Raw genomic sequence first — 24336 nt, 5'->3', positions numbered from 1 at the left:
ACTCAAGCTTTGGAAGTTCTCATCTCAAAAATATTGAAAATTACAAAATGTGAAGTAGAGGACACCGAGGTCAGTGGATACTCAACACAAAACTTAATGACAACACTATCCTAAAATAACTTACTGAGCAGCAGAGTGGTGTTCTCTTTTCATGTGAAGAGCTTTCTGGTACTTCAGTGTTTCCTCTGAAGTTGCACTGTTGTTCTGCTGCCACATCCGCAGCTCTACTCTTACTGTGTTTATTGGCATTGACTGAGAGTGAAAGTGACTCTCTTGTTTTCTTTAATGAGTCAGGCTCCAGGCCTACTAAAACCCAACTGCACAGATCGACGTCTAGCTCCTGTAGGACTGTTGTTTCACATTAAAGCCTTACTACCAGGGGCTCATGACAGCTTGAAGTGTGGAACACCCCTGTTGGTTACAGTCATTGGGAATCGGTTTGTGTTGTCCACTTTGTTGCCATTACAGAGCCGTGTTCTGGATCACAGCACTAATCAGCAGCTAATTTATTAAAGATGCTTCCACCCTGAGATAACTCCTACATAGTTACACATCATTAATGTGTTCCAGGAGTCATTTATGGCTGGAGGGGCAACATTTTAATTTTGTGCTTCTGTAATACAATGAACCGTGACTTAAATACCATCCATTCTAAAACAATTTTGTATATAGGTTGGAAATATTTCCCACTACCTGGAAAATTCAATTCGGTTTTTATTTTAGGCATAACAGTTTTTTGCCTTTTTATATTATACAAAACTAACTTTTTTCATTGTCCCCTCTATGGTTGATTCAAACTCTAAATTGTGGATAATTGTGAATGTTTTAGATAGTGTCCATCACTCAAAACCACACTTTTTGGCCTGAGAGCGCATTGACAGAAAAGATACATGCATGATCCAATCCTGTTTCCAAGGGGCCATAAAGTCTCATCAGACGTACAAAATGATAAACTGTTAAATAGCATCAGCAATTAGGGGAATTTCATATTTCAGTATAGAACCTTCCCAAAATGAACAGTTGTATTTTCACCATTAATGCAAATCATGAGCTTGACTGCTTACTATTTGATCTTTTGGTGGCATCCACTTTCCCTCATTCTCCTTTGACTACCTCTACTTACTACATTACCCAGAAATCATCTCAATAACTCCAAGTTGAGTGATAATATTGTTGACAGAGAATCATTCTTTGTAGTTAAAGGACACATTTTTTTGTTAACAATTTGCATAAAAAGACAACCAGCAAAAAAAAGATCTTACTAACAACTATATTAGACTGTTTGAAAGAAATTAAAATCTGGATGGCTAACAATTTTCTTCAGTTTAATGATAACAAAACGTTGAAGAAGTCAAACAAGAAGTTATTGTCTTTGGTCCTTCAAAATCCAAAACTGCCGTCCGTGCCGACCTTATGTCCCCTTGCCCCCTATGTTAAACCCCATGCACGTAACTTGGGTGTTATTTTAGACTCCCATCTTAACCTGGAGAAACAAATATCTTCTGTTGTAAAGTCCAGTTTTTACCAACTAAGAATACTTTCTAAACTCAAGTCTGTTCTGTCATACAACGATCTGGAAAAAGTCATCCATGCCTTCATAACTTCCCACTTAGACTATTGTAACTCTCTCTACTTTGGTCTCCCTCTGACTCTGGTGGCTCGGCTTCAGATAGTCCAAAATGCAGCGGCTAGGCTGCTCACGAATACAAAAAACGAACACATTACACCTGTCCTAGCCTCCTTCCACTGGCTTCCAGTCCAGTCTAGGATACAATTTAAAATACTGTTGATGTTTTTTAAAGCTCTTCACACCCTGGCCCCTAGCTACATAGCTGATATCATTCATCTTCACGTAGCCCCCAGGTCCCTCAGATCCTCCAGCCAAGGCCTCCTCCATGTCCCATGGTCCCGGCTTAAGCAAAAAGGTGACAGAGCCTTTTCTGTTGCTGGTCCTCAGCTGTGGAACCGACTGCCACCTGACATCAGAAGTGCCCCTTCAATTGTGATATTCAAAGCCAGGCTCAAAACTCATCTTTTTACATTGGCCTTCCCAGCATCCTAATTGTCTTATCCTGCTATGTTTGTAATTAAGGGTTTGTCTTTCGATGTCCTTTTTAGCCTAAATCACTGATTTGTACGTGTGTTTTATTTTATCACCCTGTGGCTAATGCGCTATGTACAGCACTTTGGTCAGCGTGAGCTGTTTTTAAATGTGCTATAGCAATACACTTTACTTACTTACTATTGCATGGGTACTCAGCTGTTTTAGCCTTTTAAAAAATTATACCAGATATTTTTGACCCAAAGATTTCCATCTTCAAAATGAACCAAAGGGTTTAGGGCTGAGTGCCACAGACAGGGTAGGGAAGTCAAAAGTATTTAGAGAACAAACACACTGTTGGTGTTAATTCTTTCATGGCAATTATTGATAATAAAAAGTATAGTCTTATCCTTTAAAGAAAAAAAATAGTTGTGCACACATCGCTCAACACACATGTCCTGTGTCCAAACTACGTTTTGAAGCTGCTGTATTGTATTTTTCTGTATGACTGAACATTTGGTAGGCTACAACATGGTAAGCATGTAGTTGTCCTTTTTATTTTTTTGTTAAGATTGCCATATTGTCGGTGTCTGTACTCAGCCTGGAAAAAACCCAAATGAGATGGCTCCTGGACAGTTCTTGCCTTGTTTGCTTTGCTCTTTTGCATAACTGCTGACATTTTGTTGGAGCTGGAGCTAATCCAGCAGTTCTGTGAGCCACTCATCTCGTGTTAGGTTTGGCCATCCTGAGAGTTAGGGAGCATATTTATTATGGTCACTGACCCAGGCGCCTCCCTGAAGGACCAACCCAGTTCGTGAAATGGTCACGTTATTTAATCTATTGATTAGTGTACATGGACACTTTTGTTGTTTTTTTTTTGCGGTGGTCAGCACGTTTTTTAAACTAATGTACTTTAATAGGAAGCAATCTTTTGTGATCACAGCACGACTATGGTAGCCAGTAGTATGAAAGGCCGAAAATCCACGCAGGGAGGTTGGTTGGGGCGGGATGGGTCAAACAACACAGGACTTTCACCCCAGAGACCGGGGATCTTCTCCCGCGTGTGAAGTTTCCTTTCCCCGTTGTTCTTTTCCTAAACACATCCATCTCGTTGTTGTCGCGTGTCCCCCAGAGTCCGCGGCCGTCTCCCACGTGTGACCTTTCCTTTCCCTGTTCTTCTTTTCCTAAACCCAACCACCGTATAGATGCTTCCCATTAGGTGCTGACCACCATGGAAGGGCACTTGTACAGTATAATGAACATTTTCAACTTGTGGAAAGCTAATGTTAGCTAGCTAGTGTCCCTGCCCAGACTAATTTCTGTCCTTTTGTCTTCTGTATTTCCCCACAGTGCAAACACTTGTAAATCCTGTGAAATAAAGCTAATAACCTTAATACTACAGGACCCTGCTGGTCCTGCTGGCTCACTTACTGGACTTAATACGGAGCCTTTATTAATGTTGTTAGTATCCCCTGTTTTTCCTATGACAAGTTAAAGTGGCTACTGTAAGAAAGGGCTTTTCTAGTGTGACTAAAGAAGGAAACATGCTGCCTGCCCTCCAAAGAGGTTTTTTCTACCTTGGAACATGCAACCTGCCTGCTGGTAAGGTCCAATCAAGAGCACCCACCCACTGCTCAAAGTATCAACCCCAATATTTTCTACCTGGTACATACGGTAGAATCAAAGATGATGTAGAACATGTAGCTTAAAAAAAACACTAATGAGTTTTTAACAAATCTCCACAATGAAAGGTTTGTGGCACTCATATCCAAACATATATATGGTGTCAATGACTTGAAAACATGAGTTTGGGAATGTGTCCCACCTCTTATCATTAACAAATGCAACGTAACATTTAGTCTTTGAAGAAGGGGAATGTCAAGCAATGTCTTTTCTAAACTCAAACGTTGGGATTTCTTTTCAGGTGGTAAACAGACGATTGATGCTTTAGTTTAATGTTTTTACCATTTCAACATTCGCCACATATTCCAAATTAGACCACTTTCACCTGAACATAAAAATGTATAACGAGGAATAGTTCACATGAATTCTCAACTCAATTCTCTGAATAAAATATTTTAGTATTCCTTTTAGCTCAGTTTCTGGTCTCCACCAACTCCTGAGGGAAATATCTGATTTAGCTGCAAAATGCTCCGCTATGTTCACCAGCTAGTCGCTAACTGTTTCTGTCTGCTGTTTGGTGCTGACAGGTAATGTACAAGTAGTTTTTAAAACTTTTTTGCTCAAAACAGCTGCCTGCTGCGTCCAAAACTGTGAAAGTAAACCCAAACAGTGGTGGGCCAAAAAACCTAAACAAACCACTGAAAGATGCTAGAATACTCTGTAGTAGGACGATAATTCTGTGTGATCTCTTTGACACATGTAAGCATGTGACCCATTGTTATTATCAAAATATAGATTATAGCAGCTTTACATTCTGCTTTTTGCTCTATGATAATGTGATATGATTAAAGAAATGTGTTACACTGTATGATCAATAGTCAATATTCTGACAACTGTGATTATAGTTACTTCATGTTATATTGATCCTCAAGACTGTCCTCCCCCAAAAAATGCCTCCATAAATCATTTGTTCAAGCAGCAATTACAACCTATATTTCCGTTTATAGTGGCGGCCCCCTCTAGTAGCCATTGTAATTATGATGGGAGCAAAGCAGGAAAAAAGGGGACGAAGTATAAGAGCGCCTTCGAGTAGTGGATGGGTCAAACAAACACAGGACTTTCACCCAGGAGACTGGCTTCTAGTCAAGTAAACAGTGAGGTATTTTAATTGTTAAACGAGCGCCCTACTGCTCCCTGCTACGCCCTACTACGCCCTGAACTGCAACAACTATTTCTAGTCATAGTTCCATTATCTTTATTGTTACTATAATTGCCACCGTTCGTCATAACCCCAACCGGCACCGTCACACACCCGCCCACCCAGAGCCTGGGTCTAAGGTTTCTGCCTAAAAGGCAGTTTTTCCTCGCTACTGTTGCACAAATGCTTGCTCTTGGAAGAATTACTGGAATTGTTGGGTCTTTGTAAATGATGTCTAGAGATAACTCCTGTTATGATTTGATACTATAAATAAAATTGAAGTGAGTGACCAGAAGTAAAGTAGCGTCTGATTTAAACTTAACTCCGATCTTTTTTGAAACTTAACTAATGTTGCCTGAACATAACAAAGTAGTTTTTTTGTGCCTAAATCGAACCAAACTGCAACCGTTTCACGTTATTGTTCCCGTTGGCCATAAGAACTAATTAATTACACCGGTTCAATGAGAATTCATCCTCCTCTATCAACGGCTAATGCTCTTATTCATCAAGAAGGGATTACATGTTTTCTGCCCTCTGTAATTAAGAACTGGAGCGAGGGAGCTTAAGGGGATTCACTTTAAAGGCTATTTTTGAAAACCCTGATCCTTCTGTTACAAGACAAACCTTAAATAAACATTTCCTTCTTTGATCACCCAGATCAGTGAGAACTGACCTCATTGAAGGGCTTTCTTTTTTATTTAGTATGAGGACACATTGCACAGTGTATTGTTAAATACCATATGGAAAAAGCCTTTTATGTGAAATTATGTTAGATTAACATTTGCAGATTATGTTGTAATTGTAACAGCTGTGAAAAACTGTATAAAACAGAGGAAATAGAACTTCTGAGTTGAAACAAAGTATGAGAGAGAACAAATGACTATATTCTGCAGTGCATGGATAATAGTGAACTTTAAGCTATACTTAGAAGGCAGTGCTTTCACAGATGCCTCATGTTGTGCTGAACAAGCTACACAGTGATACATGCTGCTGTAAGGACTGTAGTTGTAAATGGTAAGTACAGCACTAGGTATTTGCTGCAGTCTTTGTAGTCTCACATTGTCAGACCTTCCTCCACAGTGCTGCGAAGGAGGGTCTGAGGGATGGGAGAAAAACTGCTCTGGTTTATTGGCATTTCTTTAAACCAATCACAATCGTCTTGGGTGGTGCTAAGCGCCGGACAGAGCCGCGGTGCCGCTGCCACTTCCTGTCTCCTAAATGGGCATGGACCTAATTTTAAGCTAAGTTTGCATTAACTGGCACTTTGACACTTTGTACTGATTCAAAAACAAATTATTTACTCAATGACTGTATGACTAAAAAAAGTGAGAAAAACAAATTTGTCGCAAGGCTTCTGGTTTCCTCTGAGACTAACTGAAAACTGACATTACCAATGTGGAAATTAGAGTTTGTGTTACTGTAGTTATGGATAGTTCTTACATTCCTGACAGACTCTTGTGAAAGGAAAAATTATTCTAGCACAATGACAATCCCACGCTCTGCAGATTTTCTATTGTGGTGGGAGGGTATAAACCTGCAGGTTTCTGTGAAAAGGCATTCAATGTCATTGACGAAGCCTATTGAGATTGTGAATTTGTTCCATTATGCTTTCAAAACAGCAGATTGCAGGTGCACAACAAGCTCATCTCAACAATGTGGCTAAATTATACTTAAGTTCCATTGACTATTGCCACATAGACAAGTGAGCTCATCTGTTTGATATTGCTGAAATATTTACTAGATTGGTGAAAGGGAAGGATTTCTCGTGATAGGATCATTTTCACTTGATGAGACAGAATAATAGGAACACATCACTATGGCCCCTGGTTACTTATGATGGGCATTCAGCATCATTTGTGACCTTTTCAAGAATTACTTGATTGAATAAAAATGCTAAACCCCAATGGATTAATCCATAATTACTTGCATGCCTCTGATTAGCTCTGACCAATATCCCAATCAAAACTTCATGTTTGTTCATCACTTTCTACTAGGTTTGACAACATAGCTCATACATGTAATCTTTTTTGGCAGGTGATGTAGTATGCTTATTGCAATAGGGTTTTTTAAAATCACCCATAATAAATAAAGAAATGTGCCTGTTTGCTGTGACTAAATTCCCACTTGTTTTTGAACAAGCAGTTGATTTCCATTGCATAGGGAAGTGAATGAGGGGTAAGAAATTAATGTACAACTCATTGTGTATTTCAGGATGGTGAGCCATAATGACAATACATTTTTCTAGTTTGTAGTTCCTGGAGTAAAACAATCTAAAATCACTGCCATGACATTTTAAAAGTCAAGCTTTGGACCGACGCTTCCTCCTTATTCATTAAAAAAGCTTTAATGGAACCATCTGACATTTGGCTAAATACACCTATTTGCCGTCTCAACAAGAATCAAATGAAAAGATTGACTTCACATTTGTCTGTCTATCCTGTACATTGTAGCCTAGATCCATCTGTCTTTACGTAACCTGATTAGACACATAAATGTTAAAACTTTGGTAGCTACACGCTGAAGATTTCTGGCCGACTGCTGGGTGTAGTGATTGGGCACAACGTGAAGCCGGCTGCCATGGAGGGTCAAGACGCTGCAAGTGTTCTTTCCATCCAAATGGGAAAGCAGCTGGTTTCACTGATTAGCATGTTTAACCAAAGAAGTAATCCTACAAATCACCTGGTGAAACACAAACCTACAAACTGTCAGACCTCTAAGGCATGAGGCTTGACACTCCTGATTTAGACTGAACCGTGCTCCATTGTGTTCGTTACTTGTGATCATTATCTCTCACAGCAAACCATTCAAACAAGAGCCACCAAAGGCCTATTATTTTCTTTTCATACCAACAGACGAGGTTTCACAGACTAAAAGCTGCAGTGTCTCTTCCTGGTTGAACCGCAGTTGTGATCACAGCTGATCAAAACTCATTCCCCTTGTTACCGTTCCATCTCTTAATAATAGTGCATTTGCATATTTATGACAAAAATGTATTGCACTTTCAATGGCTTATTGTTTATAGACATGAGATAATCGCAGAAATGGGAAATAAGACTGCAGAAAATCGACTTAATTGGATATCTTATCTAGGCATTGTGTGCATGATGAAATGGGCGTGAGAGTTGAAGTCATGATCCATGCAGGGTTTAACTTTCAACTGTTTTGGCAAAACTATCTTTGGTTATTCAAACAATCTGAAAACAGATTAAAAAAAAAAAATCACAGCGAGATTATCTTATTTTATAGGCCAATGCTAGGCTAATTTGCATTTTAAAAAAATAGCTAATTGTAATGTCATGTAATGCAATATCTCCAACTATTGAAATGCTGATTTAAAATAAATGATTTTTTTTAAATCCAAATGTAAAAGATTTTAAAGGAATAGTTTCGCAATTTGTAAAATATGCTTTTTCATTTTCTTGCTGAGAGCTAGATGAGAATGTTGATACCTCTCATGTCTGCTACAGAGACTGTTAGCTTAGCACAAAATCAGGAGAAAACGGCTTGCCTGGCTTTGTCCAAAAGTTAAAAAGAAAATCCTACCAGCCCCTCTAAAGCTCACTAATCATGTTGGTGGTTACACCAAAATAATGTTAACACTCCAATATTAACACTTGTTCAGTCCATTCAGTTAATTCAAAAGATTTCTCAAGAAATATCTTATCTATCTTGTGACTTCGGAGAACTACTGTAGTTTCTCTGAACTGTTGCCTGGGAACTGCTATACAGAAGCACAGTGTAGGACTCAGTCTAATGTGGAGTGATTAGATGGTCTGTGAGAAGCAGTACTGTATGAGGCGAGAGATTATTCCAGCAGCTAACTGTTTACATCCTACAGCCTCTCCCTCCTCCTCTACACCTGCTCCCAGCAGGCTGCACCCAAGGATACGATGTGCACTCACTCTAGTTAACTACACAGCTTCCTCCAGCCTAAATGTAAAAGCTGATGATCGGGTTGGAGGGTTGTGGTCACTAATTACTTAAAAATGCTATTTCTTTTTTATAGTGCTAAGACAACAAAATGAAGTTTGAGTGATTAAATAAATGTAGATCAAATATCAAAACAAGAATAATTGAACAAATGCTACTGAAAGTGGTAAAATACTAATGTGATATTAAACATAACTGGATAAATGACAAAATGTCAGTGTTTACCAAGCAATGAAAATATACTCTAGTATAAATATCAGATTGCAGAAACTCAATTATCTAATGAATGCAATTTGGTTTTTTTCCCACACGAATATTACTGTTGTGTTTCCCCTTGACGTCTTTGTTTAATAGCCATGCTAGCGATGTGGCTTTAGAGGTGGCAATGTCCGTCTGTCAGTTAGTTGGTCTGACGGTCCACCACTTTAGTGCAGACTACTGGAGGGATTGAAATACAAATTTGGTGCTCAGATGATGAATCCTAAACGTCTGACTTTTCTTCTAGTGCTACCACGAGACATATGTGGTCTGCCTTACATCTGTATATAGTATTTTTTTCTTTTCATATTTTGCCTAGCTATCTGCAGCTAGACAATCAAAAATACTATAGCCACATACTGTTTTTAACCTCTCACTCAATTTGCCAAAATACTTTAAATTTAGGAAAATTTGATTTAATTATTTTTTTAATTCTTATTAAACAGAATAAGTGTCAATCAACCACATTGTGCCTGATTGATTCTTTATTACTGCACAGATTTAAAAGTGGTGTTGGCATCAATGTCCATTTCTAGGATACAACAGTTGTTTGGGTGTCACCAAGCAGGACCACAGCAGCGCGGTGCAGTCCTCTGCTGTAAGGCAGTAGTGGAAATGCTCATCATCATTGTTTTTTTTTTTCCTTTTGAGGCTGACAATCTCAGCGCCACCTTTCCCTTTTCTTTTTTGGCTTTCCATCATTAGACACTCACACACTGTCTGTTAACCATTAGACTTCCAAATGTGATGTATAAAAAAAGAGGTGTTCGATGGCTTTACATCATAGGCCAACCAGGGCTATGCCATTTGGGGGGAGGAGCCGCTCACTGAGTCCCCTATATTTCTGAAAATCCTAAACATGGTTGTGACCATTAGTGGTTTCTGATTAGCCTGTTTGTATTGAAATAAGAGGCTGCTGTGGTCCACCGTACGGGCTGAGCAGAGGCTGCTCAGATTGACACCAGGCTGCCGGATGGCGTTGTTAACAATTTGCAATTTTAAAACTATTATCGGAACCACTGCAGTGAAAGAAAGCTCTATTGTCAAAATAAAGATTAAACTAAAGTTTGCCGAGTAGGGCAAATCTTGGCAGCAGCTGAGCAGACAGAGCAGAGAGGGCTTGGTAGTCCGCTAACGTGTTGCTCTCTAATACAACCAATATAAACTGCTCTAACGTGTTGCTCTCTAATACAACCAATATAAACTGCTCTAACGTGTTGCTCTCTCTAATACAACCAATATAAACTGCTCTAACGTGTTGCTCTCTCTAATACAACCAATATAAACTGCTCTAAGTTGTTGCTCTCTGTAATACAACCAATATAAACTGCTCTGCTTAGGCTACAAAACGTGTATGCAGGCTGAAATTCAAGCGGGTGGTTTTGTCAGGATTAAGCTATAAGCAAGAAGGAAACTCCGCCAGCTGCTAGGCTAACGTGCAGGGGTAAACACTGCAGCGTTGACGTTAATGTGTCCACCTCAGCTCAATGGACTGTCCATCCTCCTGTCCAAAGCTGAAGTGATGAGCAACTTAGGTTTTTTTTTCTCGAATGTAGGATAGAAGACAGTCGATGAGGATAACTACACAATAATTATTGCTTTCATTATATTTCATATCACACGATATGTGTTCTCCTATAACTTCCGTGAGCAAAAAGTAAAAAAATTAATAAATATGCGGTGATGGCGGTGATGTGGTTATCGTCCACATTTTAAATTATTTATTTAAATTCAGGAGGGCCAATAGTATCATCAGGTCATGCCAGATGTGACTGAACTGGCAACATTCAATAACTCCACGTCTAATCTGCAGAAGCATGTTTTCGTAAGTATTTGTGCATTGGTACAAAGTTTTTGACCGATTGTGATAGGATTTACGATATTGAAGGGAAAGATCATGTTTGTATCATTCTCATTTTCATTGACTAATATTAAATCTTACAAAATTAAAATGAATATAGTGTGATTTTTGCGAGGATCTGCAACAAAGATTTTTTTCTTTAGTCTGTAGGCTGGGATGTCTCTGCAGCACCACAATACTTCAGAACGGTTTGACACATATTATGCCTTTGCCCATCTGTGATTTGGATATTGCACTAGTCCATATAGTGATTTTGATAAAATTGTGATTAATTGTGCAAAAAGTTTGTAAATTTGTAAATTAACTACTTATAACTTTTACTTGAGTCATTTTTCAGATGTCATTTTACTTGTACTTGAGTAATATTTAATCAAAGTATTGGTACTTTTACTTGAGTACAATATTTTTGTACTTTCTCAACCTCTGATACCAATGGAAAGAAAAGTATAAAAGGCAACGTGTTGTCAAGGCCATTTGACAAAACGGAGTCAGACTTCCCTCGTTGTCTGCGATCTTTAGTCACACTTCATTATATCAGAAAGAACACTGTTACCATGGCAACTGACAATTTTATAGGGCCGTTGAGACGACTGACCGACACAGTGCTGATCTATGAATTTGATAGACTACTTAATTTTTGGCTGCATCACCCCTGTACTGCTCCTACACAAAGAGACTTTTAATGACTCCACAGCCAGTGTTTCCTGAATGAATCGATGTGTAGACCTGGAATCAAATGCATTCGGCGTAGCTTCGTTGTTCTGATCAGTGTACTCTGTTCCTGCCGGTGTTTTGCACCCTTCTGCTATGTGGTGAATTGTCTCAGAGGCCTTTTTGCACAGTCTGCACCTTGACTTCTGACATGGGAGATCCCTGCACCCCCTTGACAGTACCTGTAACTCTTGCTGATTATGCCTTAGAGAGCTATCCTGCCCTAGCATCTACTCAACTTTTTCACCCACACTTCACTATCGCTATCCCTCTCCGACAGACAATCTTAGCAACTGGTGAACACAGTGGAGCGTATAGCAACCAGCAGGCTTTTTTTTTTTTTTTTTTCAGGAGGAGACCAAAACAGAGCTAAACAAAAAGTAAACATTGGACATACATTCACTGGATGACCAGAAACACAACTCTAATATAAATGCTAAGGGACCATTGGGTATTTATGGGCCGACATCACCGAGGCTCTCTATGAGAGAAAAGAATCACACTGTCACATCAGGAGAGAAACAGGAAAATGCTGAAAAAGCTGTTGTGTAGCGGGTTAATCAAGACTTTCACACTGATATGAGTCTCATAAGATACGTGAATATTCTCAGTGTGGTAAATGATGCTGGTTACTACTGATGAATAGCTAACGTTAGCTTTAGTGGGAGGCTGCTAACAGTTTAGCAGCATCAGACTGTCGTCTCCAACTAAATCTCAGCTTATAGTTAGAACAGTTGGTCATTAATAACAGGTTGATTAATTACAGACGACACTCAGCCTAACAATAGTGATTTAATCAGATATGTATTTCCACATATGCAGTATGTGGCCACAGTGTGTTGGGTCACTGATCTACTGATACGGGGGAAGACTGAGGGGACATGACAGCGATCAACCTTAGTTTATTAAGGTATCGTTCAGGCAAGGTCACAAAATAAATATTAGACGTGTACAAAAAACATCTGTTAAGAAATATACAGGCCGCTAGCTGGAAGCACAAAAACCTAAGAGTTTCACTCCAAATGCTGCAGGATGAGGAAACCTAAAAGAAAATAGATTTTTTTAAATGTTGACGCTCCAAAATTGTTTCCACAACAATGTTGTTGAGTAAATCTGCTGAAATGGCCACCATCTTGGTGGAGTGTGATGTGTAAATGAGAAAGCAAAGTCTATCAAAGTATGCCATGATTGTAAAAAGAAACTGTGGCTACCTGTACATCTTTGCCAAGTGCAAACCAGTACAGAAGGCATCAATATATTTTTGGGGAGGGTCATGCCTCTTTTCCCAATCATTTTGGAGGGTCATAGAAAAATGTATTGCTGGCGAAGGGAGGGTCGAGTCTATTTTGACTAAAGATCCCAAAACTCCTCCGGTAGCCCTTTTAAATAAAATACGAACAGTCCCTAATGTTTCTATGTGTCTTCTGGATATGTAAGCAGGCAACGGTTTGCTAATCAGTTTGCCAGGTCTATACAAGTCTACAGCCATGCTAGCAGCTCTGCGAGGCTGCACGTCAAAAGTACACCGGTTCTCCGAGCTGAATATTAGCATGCTAACCTGCTCAAATGACGATTCTAACATGCTAATGTTTAGCAGGTATAATGTATCGTGTTCACCTTCTTGGTTTAGTGTGTCCAGGGCCTTTGCGCTTTAATGGCATGCGTCGTACCACAACGGTTTTTCGATGACATCAGTGCGCTGCTAAACACTTTGTACAGCTGAGGCTGATGGGAATGTCATGAGTTTTGCAGGTATTTGGTCATAAACCAAACCTTTGGACTAACAATTAGACCTGACAATGGTGTGGCATGAAAAGTTAGAGGATCACTAAATGTCCTGTGGGGAACATGGACAATCCAGTAGTTGACTTTTCTGTCTGGACCAACGTGATCTAGTGACTGACCGACCAACATTGCAATCCACTCAAATTACAAAAACCTTCTTAGCCATAATGTCATCATCCCATGCAGATTCTCAGTATGACTATGTTCAGAAAGTGGTGTTGTCCGGCTACTTTCGCGGGCAGAAATCGTGTTAAGATAATTACGTCTTCTGAAGAGTCCATGTTTTTTTTAATCCTCCGTGTCCTCCTTGGCTACTAGCAACTACGTAGAGGAGGTGCGCGATCACGGAAGGCTGTATCATGTGGATGCGCCGACAGTGTTGATGTCATTACTTAGAATTCTTCATGGGGGACACAGAAACTATGCACTATAGCTTTAAAAATGCATTTAAACAAGACATGTGAAATGCCAAAGTTACTGCACTGATGTACGTTTATAAAAAACCAAACACTTTATTAAAAAAAAAAAAAATAGGTATAAAATAGCATGGGCATCAGAAATAGAATGTAGATGCTGGAGCCAAAAGGAGAAATATCATCAAAACAACCCCACTCACAGGACACCACGTTGTTGAGGAGTACAATCTCAACACTTGCACTTGACTGTACCATTGCGTAATGAGATATCTACTGTATGTCACACTGAAGCCACGAATATGAAAACACAAAGCAGAAGAAGTGTACAGTTGAGTATTGGGTATACACTAAGTTAGATAGGAGATAATACATGTCAACAAAAACATGATTTACCACTGTTGAAATACATTGCAGATAACACAAGTTTGGCAACAGAATGAAAAGCTGCACTTTGCATACAGCAGCAGAGACACTCGTCAAAATCCTCTTTAGCACATACAGTAGCATTTAGTGAGATTTCTGCCACATAATACAATCAGTGGATGAATTGTCAAATAACAAACCATCTTAGGGTGCTTCTAGGCTAATTATTTCTGTTACGCTCATAGTTTTCAGTCCAATGACACTACACAGTACTGCACTGAATACATGGAAACTGAAGTCGTAACCCAAAACACAACAATTTCCTCCAACATGATTTAAACTATCAGGATAAACTAACACAGACATGTCTTTGGCTTATTCATCACAATACCGAATGTGGCTTAGAATCAATGCAGTATTTGCACTGAGTTTATTGTACTTTGTCACCAAAACGTCACTAATACTCTGAAGATTCTGTCCATTTACATGACAAAAATTTCTGAACGACAAAAAAACCCAACTTTTCTTTGCAAGGGATTTACATAGCACATTTTTGGCAGACCAATACGTTTCATGTCTAAATGTCTGTCCCTCAGATGCCCCATCTGCACAAGTCCTGCTGATCCTCAGCACAGATGACACGGAGCCCAGACCTGGTTTAATGGTTCAGTCTGGAGCCACACACATGCCCATACTGGCCTGGGATCAAATCCCAGGCTAAACCCCTTTTGCTTTCCTTGTGTCTGGAAAGATAATACAGAAAAATGTGAACTGTCAATTTGGAAAAACGTGACGCAAAATCAACAGCAAATTTGACAAGGTATGAACAGTAGGGAGTGGTGGTGACAGCTGATGGAAAATCTGTTGTGTCAGTTTAAAGGCACATTGAACAGTTTTTATTTAACCCTTTTAGACCATGTTACCATATCCTTAACACCATGGTATTATTGTCCTATGTAAATCCCATAGATCTTACAGAAAAAGTTATAATGAACTTTCAAAGACCATCCGGAGCAGTGTTTACAATAACTCTTGACCTTACATTTGAGTCTTACTCAAAAGAACTACTACTACGAAGTTAAACGATGCAAGAACTTTCTTGTCTGTCTCTGCTGTGTGTTTTAGACACTATTGCCTGATGATACAGTGGGAGAGATTTCAACAGTCAGGGCCCTGTTGTGTGTATTCTGCCAATACAAACTTAAAAATGGGTGCATCCCGGTGGCTGTGCAGGTGCAACCTGGGGTCTCTGTCACATATATGCCTCCCCTCTCCGTCAGTTAAGACAAAATGCCCCACAAAAGTGTATGCTCTTTGAGCTTTAATCACATTGTATTCTAACATGGTAATGACAGAGTTATTGTAAACTACTGTATAGCACCACTCAGAATAACTTATTGCATCGCCCTTCATCTGTCAGCAGAAAGGAGTCAGAACACTGCAACCTCTGGGCTCCACAGAGGAAGGAATTAACACTGAGCATAAATGTGATATAAAACAATAGTTTTGCATTCACATTGTGGCCAATAAAATACCATGTTAACATTTTTAGTTATTATAAAGTAGGTAGGATTAAAAAGAAAATTGACTACATTGCCAAAGAAAAGAACAAAAGTAGGGCTGCAACCATAGAAATAAAATGGATAGAAAGGCCATTGAACAGTTTCTTGTGGTCCTTTGATTGGTACACAACAAAATGGTGATTGTTATTCGTTGTCATAGAGACAATGCGCGTCAGTGTGTTGCAGCTTGCTGGGAATAGAGCCCCTGTAGGCAGCTCGGGAGACGTTCTCTGGAGTTGCACCACCAACGTTAGACCCAGCCCGCTGTTCGGCTCATTCTCTGTAACCGATGCAGCAAAGCACGGCGGAACAAGCCAGCCAGCCGGTGTTAGTTGGCTAACGTTAGCTTGCTAACTCCACCTTAATGTTACCACATCGTTAACAGAAAATGAGCCGATAGCAATGTGCTTTGTGTGGATGAAGCATGAAATTAATTTGACTCATTTAGCAGCTGCCTCTCTGCCTCGTAACGTTACTATGCTACACTGCTCGTTTGTCCGTTACTGCAAAACCTCAGCTCCGCGACTTGGCGGAAGTCGGCTTATTATCGGAAGTTTATACATTACCATGGCAATGGTACATACAAATGGCTGCTGCTCTGACCATTCTATGTTGAATGGAAATGGCCTTTCTATTTTTATTTCTATGGCTGCAACCAACGATTATTTTCATAGTTGATTAATCTGTCAATTATTTTCTCAATGAATTGATTAGTTATTTGTTCTACAAATGTTGATCAGTGTTTCCCAAAGCCCAAGATGACTTCCTCAAATTTGTTCAGAACTCAGATATTCAGTTTACTGTCAAAGATGTGAAGAAACTAGAAAATATTCAAATTTAAAAAGCTGGAATCAGAATTTTAATAAATGACTTAAAACGATTATCAAAATAGTTGGTGAATAATTTAATATGTGACAACTAATCGATTAAGCTTTGCAGCTGTAAAAGACAGTCAGAAGAACTGCTGTCAGTACTTTGTTTGTTGAGGAGACGTGATAAACAGGTGCACTGACATGTGACTGCATCCATTTTCATTCAGCATCAGTTTGTCTGCAGGCACAGTAGGCACTTTACACCAGTGCTGACGGAGTTTATTATTATTCTCCTGTTGGAAATAATGACGGTTCAGTTTCACATCGACTGCATACTGCCACAGTGTGAACGCAGCATCAACCCTGGCAATCGGTATATACCCCACAATTAAAAAGCCAACTTTATATAGACTATTTATTTTACGTCTAAAACATTTCACTACCGTACTGTTTGCGCAGTAATGAAAGCTATTAGTGTTGTTCATACGTGCCTGAAAACATGACTGGGCACGTGTGAAATATTTGGCACATACAATATATGTAGCCTATATAATAAAAAGAAAACGAGGGATATAAAAAGTTCCGCTTATGTACAGTATACTGCCCAAGGCAAAGACGTAACCATCGCTGAAACGAGGTCTTCCTCATGCTGAGGTTATCGGAGGTAAATATATATTTCTGTTCATCTCTGGGCGGGCTACACTAAGGCAATTCAATGGTTGCTAATGTCAAATACAAACACAGAATCAAATTATAATACAAACAGTCCTTATTAAAACTATAATTCTATCCCAGGACGTATTATAACTTCTTCAGGGTGATATTGTTTATTGCAAATAAGAGTCAACGGCCAAACAGAGATGAGTGATCCTGATGAGTGGGATTATCATATTTGTGCCTACAGTAATGTACAAATGACACCCATTAAATTTAATGTGGGCATCCCGTTAGGAAAAGAAAAAAACAAACTGAAGGGTCGTTGTTAGTTTAACGACTAAAAGAAGAAATTATTTGCCTATTCACTTCATCTATAGTGTGTTAATAGCTCTGGCAAGAAGTGGCTGCTGTGAATTCCAGAAAAGTAACATTTGAATTATACACATGGCTGCATTTTCTTTCCTGGGTGTTTCATCTCTGAGGGCCCCAATCTGTGACAATGCAGCTGGTATACATGAGAAACTGCTGACAGTTAGAGAGGATTGACACTTACATGTCTGTACAATGACTACGAAGCTGCAGCCAGATTAACATCAAGATTGGAAACGGGCTAATGGCTAGCCTGGCTCCATCCATAGGTAAAAACTTAATTGCAGTAAATAAATGTAATGTAAATAACATATGTTTAATATGTATAAAATCCAAAGAGGTGGTAGGCAAATTATATTACCTTCAGACATGGCCAGGCTAGCTGTCAACCGGGGCTATGCTAACTGCTGACTGTAGCTCCTACTACTAGAGACATTTTCTCATCTAACTCTTGGCAAGAAAGCAAATTCTTAAAAGATCCAAAAATATTCCCTTAAAGCAAAGGTATTTTTTAAAAACCTGTCATTGAAAGTGTTGGTGCTCTGTGCTGGATTGCCTTTTGTAGCCACAGCGTTAGCCTGTGGGTACAACGATGAGAGATTTGTGCCTGTACGCACAGTCTAAAATAACCATTTAAATCTTTGACTTCACATCCACTAACGTAAACAATTATGCCAATAAAGCACATACTGTATCGGTATTCTTTCTGCTGTAAGGTTTATTCAAACCACTCTCTTCCCTGGGAACCAGTTTATTGATTATATTGTATAGGGCTACTAGCAGGAGGAATGAGTCATGCCTAATGGTTGAAAGTCAGTATGACGAGATAAAAACCTAATAATTTTTCATATGGTTGTTACAACAAATGGCTGTTTTATAAATGTAACTCAAAGCTCTGAATAAGAACAGCTGTAATCAGTCAAAGCCAGGCTCTTCTATTAATTTTTTATGAATCATTATTCCCTGATTATTGCAGCAGATATTATCTACCCCTCCAGAAGAAGGCACTATGAATGGTTTGAATGTCCTTGGATTTTCATCAACTGGATTTAACTGATGGCTGGATAATAACGTGCCTGTACATTCCCTACAACACAAGTCATCCTCCTGATTGAGAAGTTTGGGGTAGCAGTGCAAAGCACATTTCCTTCTTTGCCTTTAGATGGTCATTAGCACACAGTCCATCCTGTCCTCCCTCTGTGTACAGCGTAGTGAAAGGAATCAGTGTCGTATTATCATACCTGAAGTCATAGAGGCAGAAATCTCTGCTTGGCACAGGCCTGCAGATGCACGCTGTTTTTTTGTCTCCAGGTAACTGCTACAGATAGCACAGGGAAGAGTTTATCTGGTGTCACCTTTTTATTAATCTTGGATTTCTGTTAAACTGTGCTGTCCATTTATTGTCACCAAACAGTGTGCTAAAGGTAGAGATAGCCTACCCAGTAAACAATGTTAAACAGCAAGAAGGAGGTGGGAAAAAAGACACGGGAGTATGCGTCCAGGTCAAGTAAATCTATGTGGACGCGTCCTTTTCTCCACCCACCTCCTTTACACTCCTCGAAGCAGCAGAAGAAGCTCTGGCAGTCTTTTCCATCTAGACACTCGTAGACACAAGTGTCCTCAAAGTCCTGCCAGTACATGGAGTTGTTTAAAGTGATGACGGTGTGTGGAGGTCTCACATCCAGGACAGAATAGTTCTGAGAAGAACAAGAGACATAGAGAGGATCATGGATTTAAATAGATTATTGAGTTTAATTAATGCTCACTCATCAAATATGTAGTTTTTTTTCCCCACCATTACGGACCAGTTGTTTTAATGGGATTTTTAGAGGATAAGTCTGTTTTCCCAGTAACAACAATGTATTTTGAATGAACAGAACTTGTTAATGAGTCATTAAAATTAGATATTTTCATCCATCTGTTTTGTCTGTAGCCAGGGTTTCACCTACCTAATTTTTTTTACCCAAAACCTAAAAAAAATTAAAGGGAAACCAGACATTACAGGGGCACGCCAGTGATTTAGTATTGTACTAGGGGGTTAGGAAAGTTGGGGGGGAGGTCAAAATCAATGTATTAGCAGTTAAGATATTCTGTAAGATATACACTTCCATCCTGCAAATATTCAATGTCTCCATTCATACAGAAAAATTATTTCAAAGTCAAGATAACATTACCAGGGTTTCTTTCTCAGACTGGAAGAAGCTAGACTGGGTAAACCCAGCCCGATCTGCCTGGCGATATGATTTCGCCCTGCAGCTCAGGCTGGAAACCTGTACTTTTATAAGGGTGTCACGATTTCAATTTTATATCTAAATCTAACGAAATTAATCAATCGTTGATGGTGCCACGCCCCGCCAGATGGGAAAAAAAACAAAACAAACACACATGTAGCCTGCTCGAGGTAGCCCATTTCCTGATTGATTCTACCACCAGTCCAGTGGAGGTGCTAATGAGCTAGAATACTACACACACAGTAGCAGAAGACCAGCTACACACAACGTAGCATATACCGATTGCATTCAGCTTCAGGAGTGGGTCGGTTCATTCTCCCGGTTCAGTGACCCTACCCGGGTTAATTAACCGGCTCTTTGGTCGGTTCGTCAACACACGTGTTGAAGTGCTACGAGTCAGTTAACCTCTAATTTAGCTACAGCCAGTCAAAAGAGAGCATGGCAACTGCAGATGCAGGACACCCATCGACAGAACTTGAACCCCCTCCTCTTTCACTGAAGTCGCCGGTGTGGAAGTATTTTGGATTTCCAGTGAGTTATGTTGACAACGTACGTTTGACGTTATGTGCGTGTACCATATTCTTCTGCTGGCAGTACGACTAATATGGCAGTTAATCTGTGCGGTATATGTTAAACTTTTCAGAAGTAGTTGAAGACACTTAATTGTTCAGAAAAGACTATGGACATGGCTGTTTCATTGATTTTTTTTCTTTTTTTTTGTCAGGTTATAGATATAAGTTATTGTTCCATTATGTTAATAAATGTTTTAAATTTGACAGTCGTGTGGTACATTGCGAACAAAGATCAGATATTATATTGCATAAAAGTCTAGTCTAAAAATAGCATAGCAACTTGTGCTTTAAAAAAAATGTGAGAATCGAACTGTGACCTTTAGAATCAAAAATATAATTGAATTGAGGATTTGGAGAATCGTGACACCCCTATACATTTATCTATCCTGCTTCCGTTTCAAACTTACCAGGCTTATCCACCTGGCGCGCTATTGGCGGGTTTAACACGATGACGATAGAGAAGCGGCGGCAAGCAGCTTTTTGTTTACATTTAACATGGCGCCACCGAAGCGGCTCGTGAAAAGCTAGGCTAAGCCAAGTTAAAAACTGGACACAAATGCAATAAATGGATGCAAAGACATATTTTTTAAACGGCCTACATTACCTGATATTCTGTGCTTGCAATACAAATGCATAAAGGAAATAAAGTACAATTGTGTTAATCAAGATTATTTCTTTAATCTACCATTTTAGGTAAATGTATGCAGTATTAATACATAAGAGGAATGAAAATGTATGTATATTAACATATGTAACTGGTCACAGCAGATAGCCGCCCACCAAGAGCCAGGTTCTGTCCCAGTTGTTGTTCCTAGTTGAAGGAAGTTTTTGCTCTTGGGGGAAATTGTTGGTTCTTTTGTAAATTAGTGTGTGGTCTAGACCTACTGTATCTGAAAAGTGTCCTGAGATAATGTCTGTTATGATTTGACACTATGAATACAATTTAATTAAATGCGTATCGCAACTTCAGAAATCTGACAAACATTTGCAAATTTTCTTCCAAATGCACACGCAGGTCAGGCGGCAAAGCTTTCTCTCTCAACCAATAAATCCTGCATTAGGTCAATTTAATGCATATTGGACACCAACTCAGACGCTTATGATTATATATTAAAAAGTTTGACAGAGATAGAAACAGATTTCCATTTTAAAAACAATAAAAAGTGCATTTAGAAGAAAAACAATCACACTAATATCCACAGAGGAAAGCCTGACTGCACAGAGCATGAGGTGACAGCCCGCACTGCCTTCCATCAGTTGTTGAAGCTTGGAAGCTTGTTCAGACTGATGCAGTGTCCCTTAAAATAGTAACAGTCTTATCAGAAGAGCTTATAAATGGCAGCATCACCTCATCTCAACCCTGAAAGGTTTTCACACTTCCTTCTTGTGATAACCAAACCAAAGCACTGTCAGAGAAAAGCTACTTTTGTAACAAGTGACAGTAATCCTGTACATAAGGGCATCACTTCCATCTACATTTGATCATCATTCACATCATGAGTTCATTATTAGTATTCAATATATTTACTTATTAAAAAAAGCTGATTTAAGGCCAACTCACCAGCCTTTTAGGTTCCATGCAACTGGGTCTTCGAGCACTGTATGAATAGTAATTTAATGTTGCATACTCCATCAAAGCAGCAAAGACAAACAGGAAGCAGACTGTGACGAAAAGGTCCATGGCAGTGACATAAGACACTCTGGGTAGTGATGTCCTTGCCACACTACTAAGGGTAGTCATAGTCAGCACTGTGGTTATACCTGAAGGACACAAGAGACAACAAACTCACCTTAGGCACTGCTCACAGGTAATGAGGATCCACAAGGTTTGATTTTGGCACTGAACTGTGTTGAAGGACATATTTGCACTATTCCCTCGACATGTTTATTTTACTGAAGAAGCACAAGCGAATGCAGGATTACGACAAAGTCATACATTGTGGACAAAGGACATATAAAATAGTCTTTCTCTGAGCGCAGAATTCAAATTGACAGTCAAAGCTTTGACAGATGCTTGCAGTGTTTGTCTCGAGATCCTTTGTGATCACTTTAAACTCAGGAATGAGGAGAACAGTTGTATAAAGTCCAGGAGAAGAGTAAGTAGACTACATGAAAACTCTGTTGATTACAGTGGATTTTGATTTGAAGCTCAGGCGCAGAGACCAATTCTAGTGTATTGTCGCTGGAGTTTTATGTTGAACAACCCCTTAATGCACAGAATATTTTGTTATATTAACACTTTACTGTTAACTCAGTAATCACATTACAGTTACTAATCAAAATATTATCGCGTTACTTGCGTGAGTGGTTCTTCAACTATCTGCATAACGGGAGGAGAGGAAAACAAATCAAACATTCCTTTTTGTTTGCGCAACAAAACAAAAATGGCAGAGCCACCGCTTAAGACATCTTTTGCGGGGTGGAGGTATGGCCATTACTTCAAATTAGTTGTGTGAAATGACAAACTTGATTGTAAAGTGTAAATTGTGTCTGTGCCACGAACACAACAACCAATCTAAGCTAGTTGAGACAGCAACAGCAGGTAAACAAAGCAGAGATACATGGCTGTGGCAGCATGGAGGAAAGGTTGCCTGTTTGGACAGTGGAATCAGTCTTTCCGAAACTGGGCAAGATACAGGTTATGAAGGCCGCCAGTGCTGTAGCGTGTTTCTGACTAATTTTGTGCTGATGTTCACAAATTTGTTCTCCGCTTTGGGGTATTAAAGAGCATAAAAGGGCGATCTTGTGTATGTGCATATTATGAGAAGTATTTATGTTAATCTGGGCATATGAGGTTTAACTTTATATTGTTAGTTAGTTATGGTGCATCTCAGGCGAGTAATCCAAAAGAAATGTAACTAGTGGAACAAATTACTTACAACAGTGAGTAATAAAGTAAAAGTAAAGTAACTAGTAATGTGTAATCCATTACTTTACTAACCCCCATTACTAATCATTCAATATACATTTTCTCCTTGGTCTACCAAACAGAGCTTGAACATTTATATTCTAAAAGTTTTAGAGAGAGAGAGAGAGAGATTCTGGATTTACTGCATGTAACAGCAACTAGCAGCTGTCGTTCTTTTAGTAATTTTCCTCATAGTAAAAGTAACCTTATCTTAATCTTAACCGTGTCACTTAGCTGCTAAATTAGAAGCCAACATCATTTTGACTAACAGTAGATGTTGTCGTCACTCAGATTGACAGACATGAGAAAAACCTCTATTCCTCCAGCATCTCTGTATGATTTCATTCTTTTCTCTCTCCCATCTCCTCATCCATGAGCATTATAGAGATGCCTATGAGAAGAAAAAAAAACACATCTGTGACTGTTTCACTGAAGTTTCCATAGTAACAAGCTGGCCCAATCTATTTCAGGCAGACACCTCACACTTTTCCTTTAGCCTCTGCTTGCCAGTGATTACACTTACCTGCTTTTTCAAAATCAGTCTTAGTTCGTCTTTCCACTGTTCCAACAATCACCACTCTTGGTTGAAATAAACTCATGGAAATATGCTGGATCTAAAAAAGTGTTTATATAAATGGAGTCTGGGAGGTTTAGCGATAGCACTCTCGGAGCTGTTTCTGGTTAAACAAACAGGATTTTACTTTTTAACAAAAAGGTCTGTCTCTGTAGGGTTCCTTTCCATAATGTTATAAGACGCTTATGACGATGAAAAACATCGGAATTGACGATGCACATTTGCCCTATTTGATTACATTGTAGACCGGTTCGTGGCTGATGATTAGTGTTCTGTCTCAATACTGGACCAATGGTAAAGATTTTTGTTCACATTAGTTACTTAGACACAATGAATAGAATAATGGGGTCCAGTTTGAAAAAAAAAAAAACCTAGGCTAACTTACCCCAATCCTTCTCTACAGGGCTTCAGCATTACTTCCACACTGGCTTGGCTTGCCCCTGTACTCCCAATCAGCCTACATCT

At 39.2% G+C, this 24336-nt stretch overlaps 1 protein-coding gene across 3 annotated transcripts in view; it reads right to left on the bottom strand.

Annotated features, from left to right (window-relative positions):
• Positions 1-13949: 13949 nt before the first annotated feature.
• The window catches only part of gabrg3 (gamma-aminobutyric acid type A receptor subunit gamma3), a 77485-nt gene continuing 67098 nt past the window's right edge, over positions 13950-24336 (bottom strand). The window contains exons 8-10 of one of the 3 annotated variants that reach the window (XM_028588150.1): positions 21951-22150; positions 19130-19283; positions 13950-14929 (exon numbers count right to left, since the gene is read on the bottom strand). In XM_028588150.1, the coding sequence (XP_028443951.1) occupies positions 14904-14929; positions 19130-19283; positions 21951-22150 (380 nt within the window). In that variant the 3' untranslated portion in view covers positions 13950-14903. Of the gene's footprint in view, positions 14930-16631; positions 19284-21950; positions 22151-24336 lie in introns of those variants that run through there. The other 2 variants (XR_003693416.1, XM_028588149.1) reach the window with 2 other exon arrangements.

This window comes from Perca flavescens, chromosome 9, assembly GCF_004354835.1.
Source record: "Perca flavescens isolate YP-PL-M2 chromosome 9, PFLA_1.0, whole genome shotgun sequence".
NCBI lineage: Eukaryota > Metazoa > Chordata > Actinopteri > Perciformes > Percidae > Perca > Perca flavescens.
The sequence above is the reverse complement of the archived record's forward strand: the minus strand, read 5'-3'. Positions and strand labels throughout refer to the sequence as shown.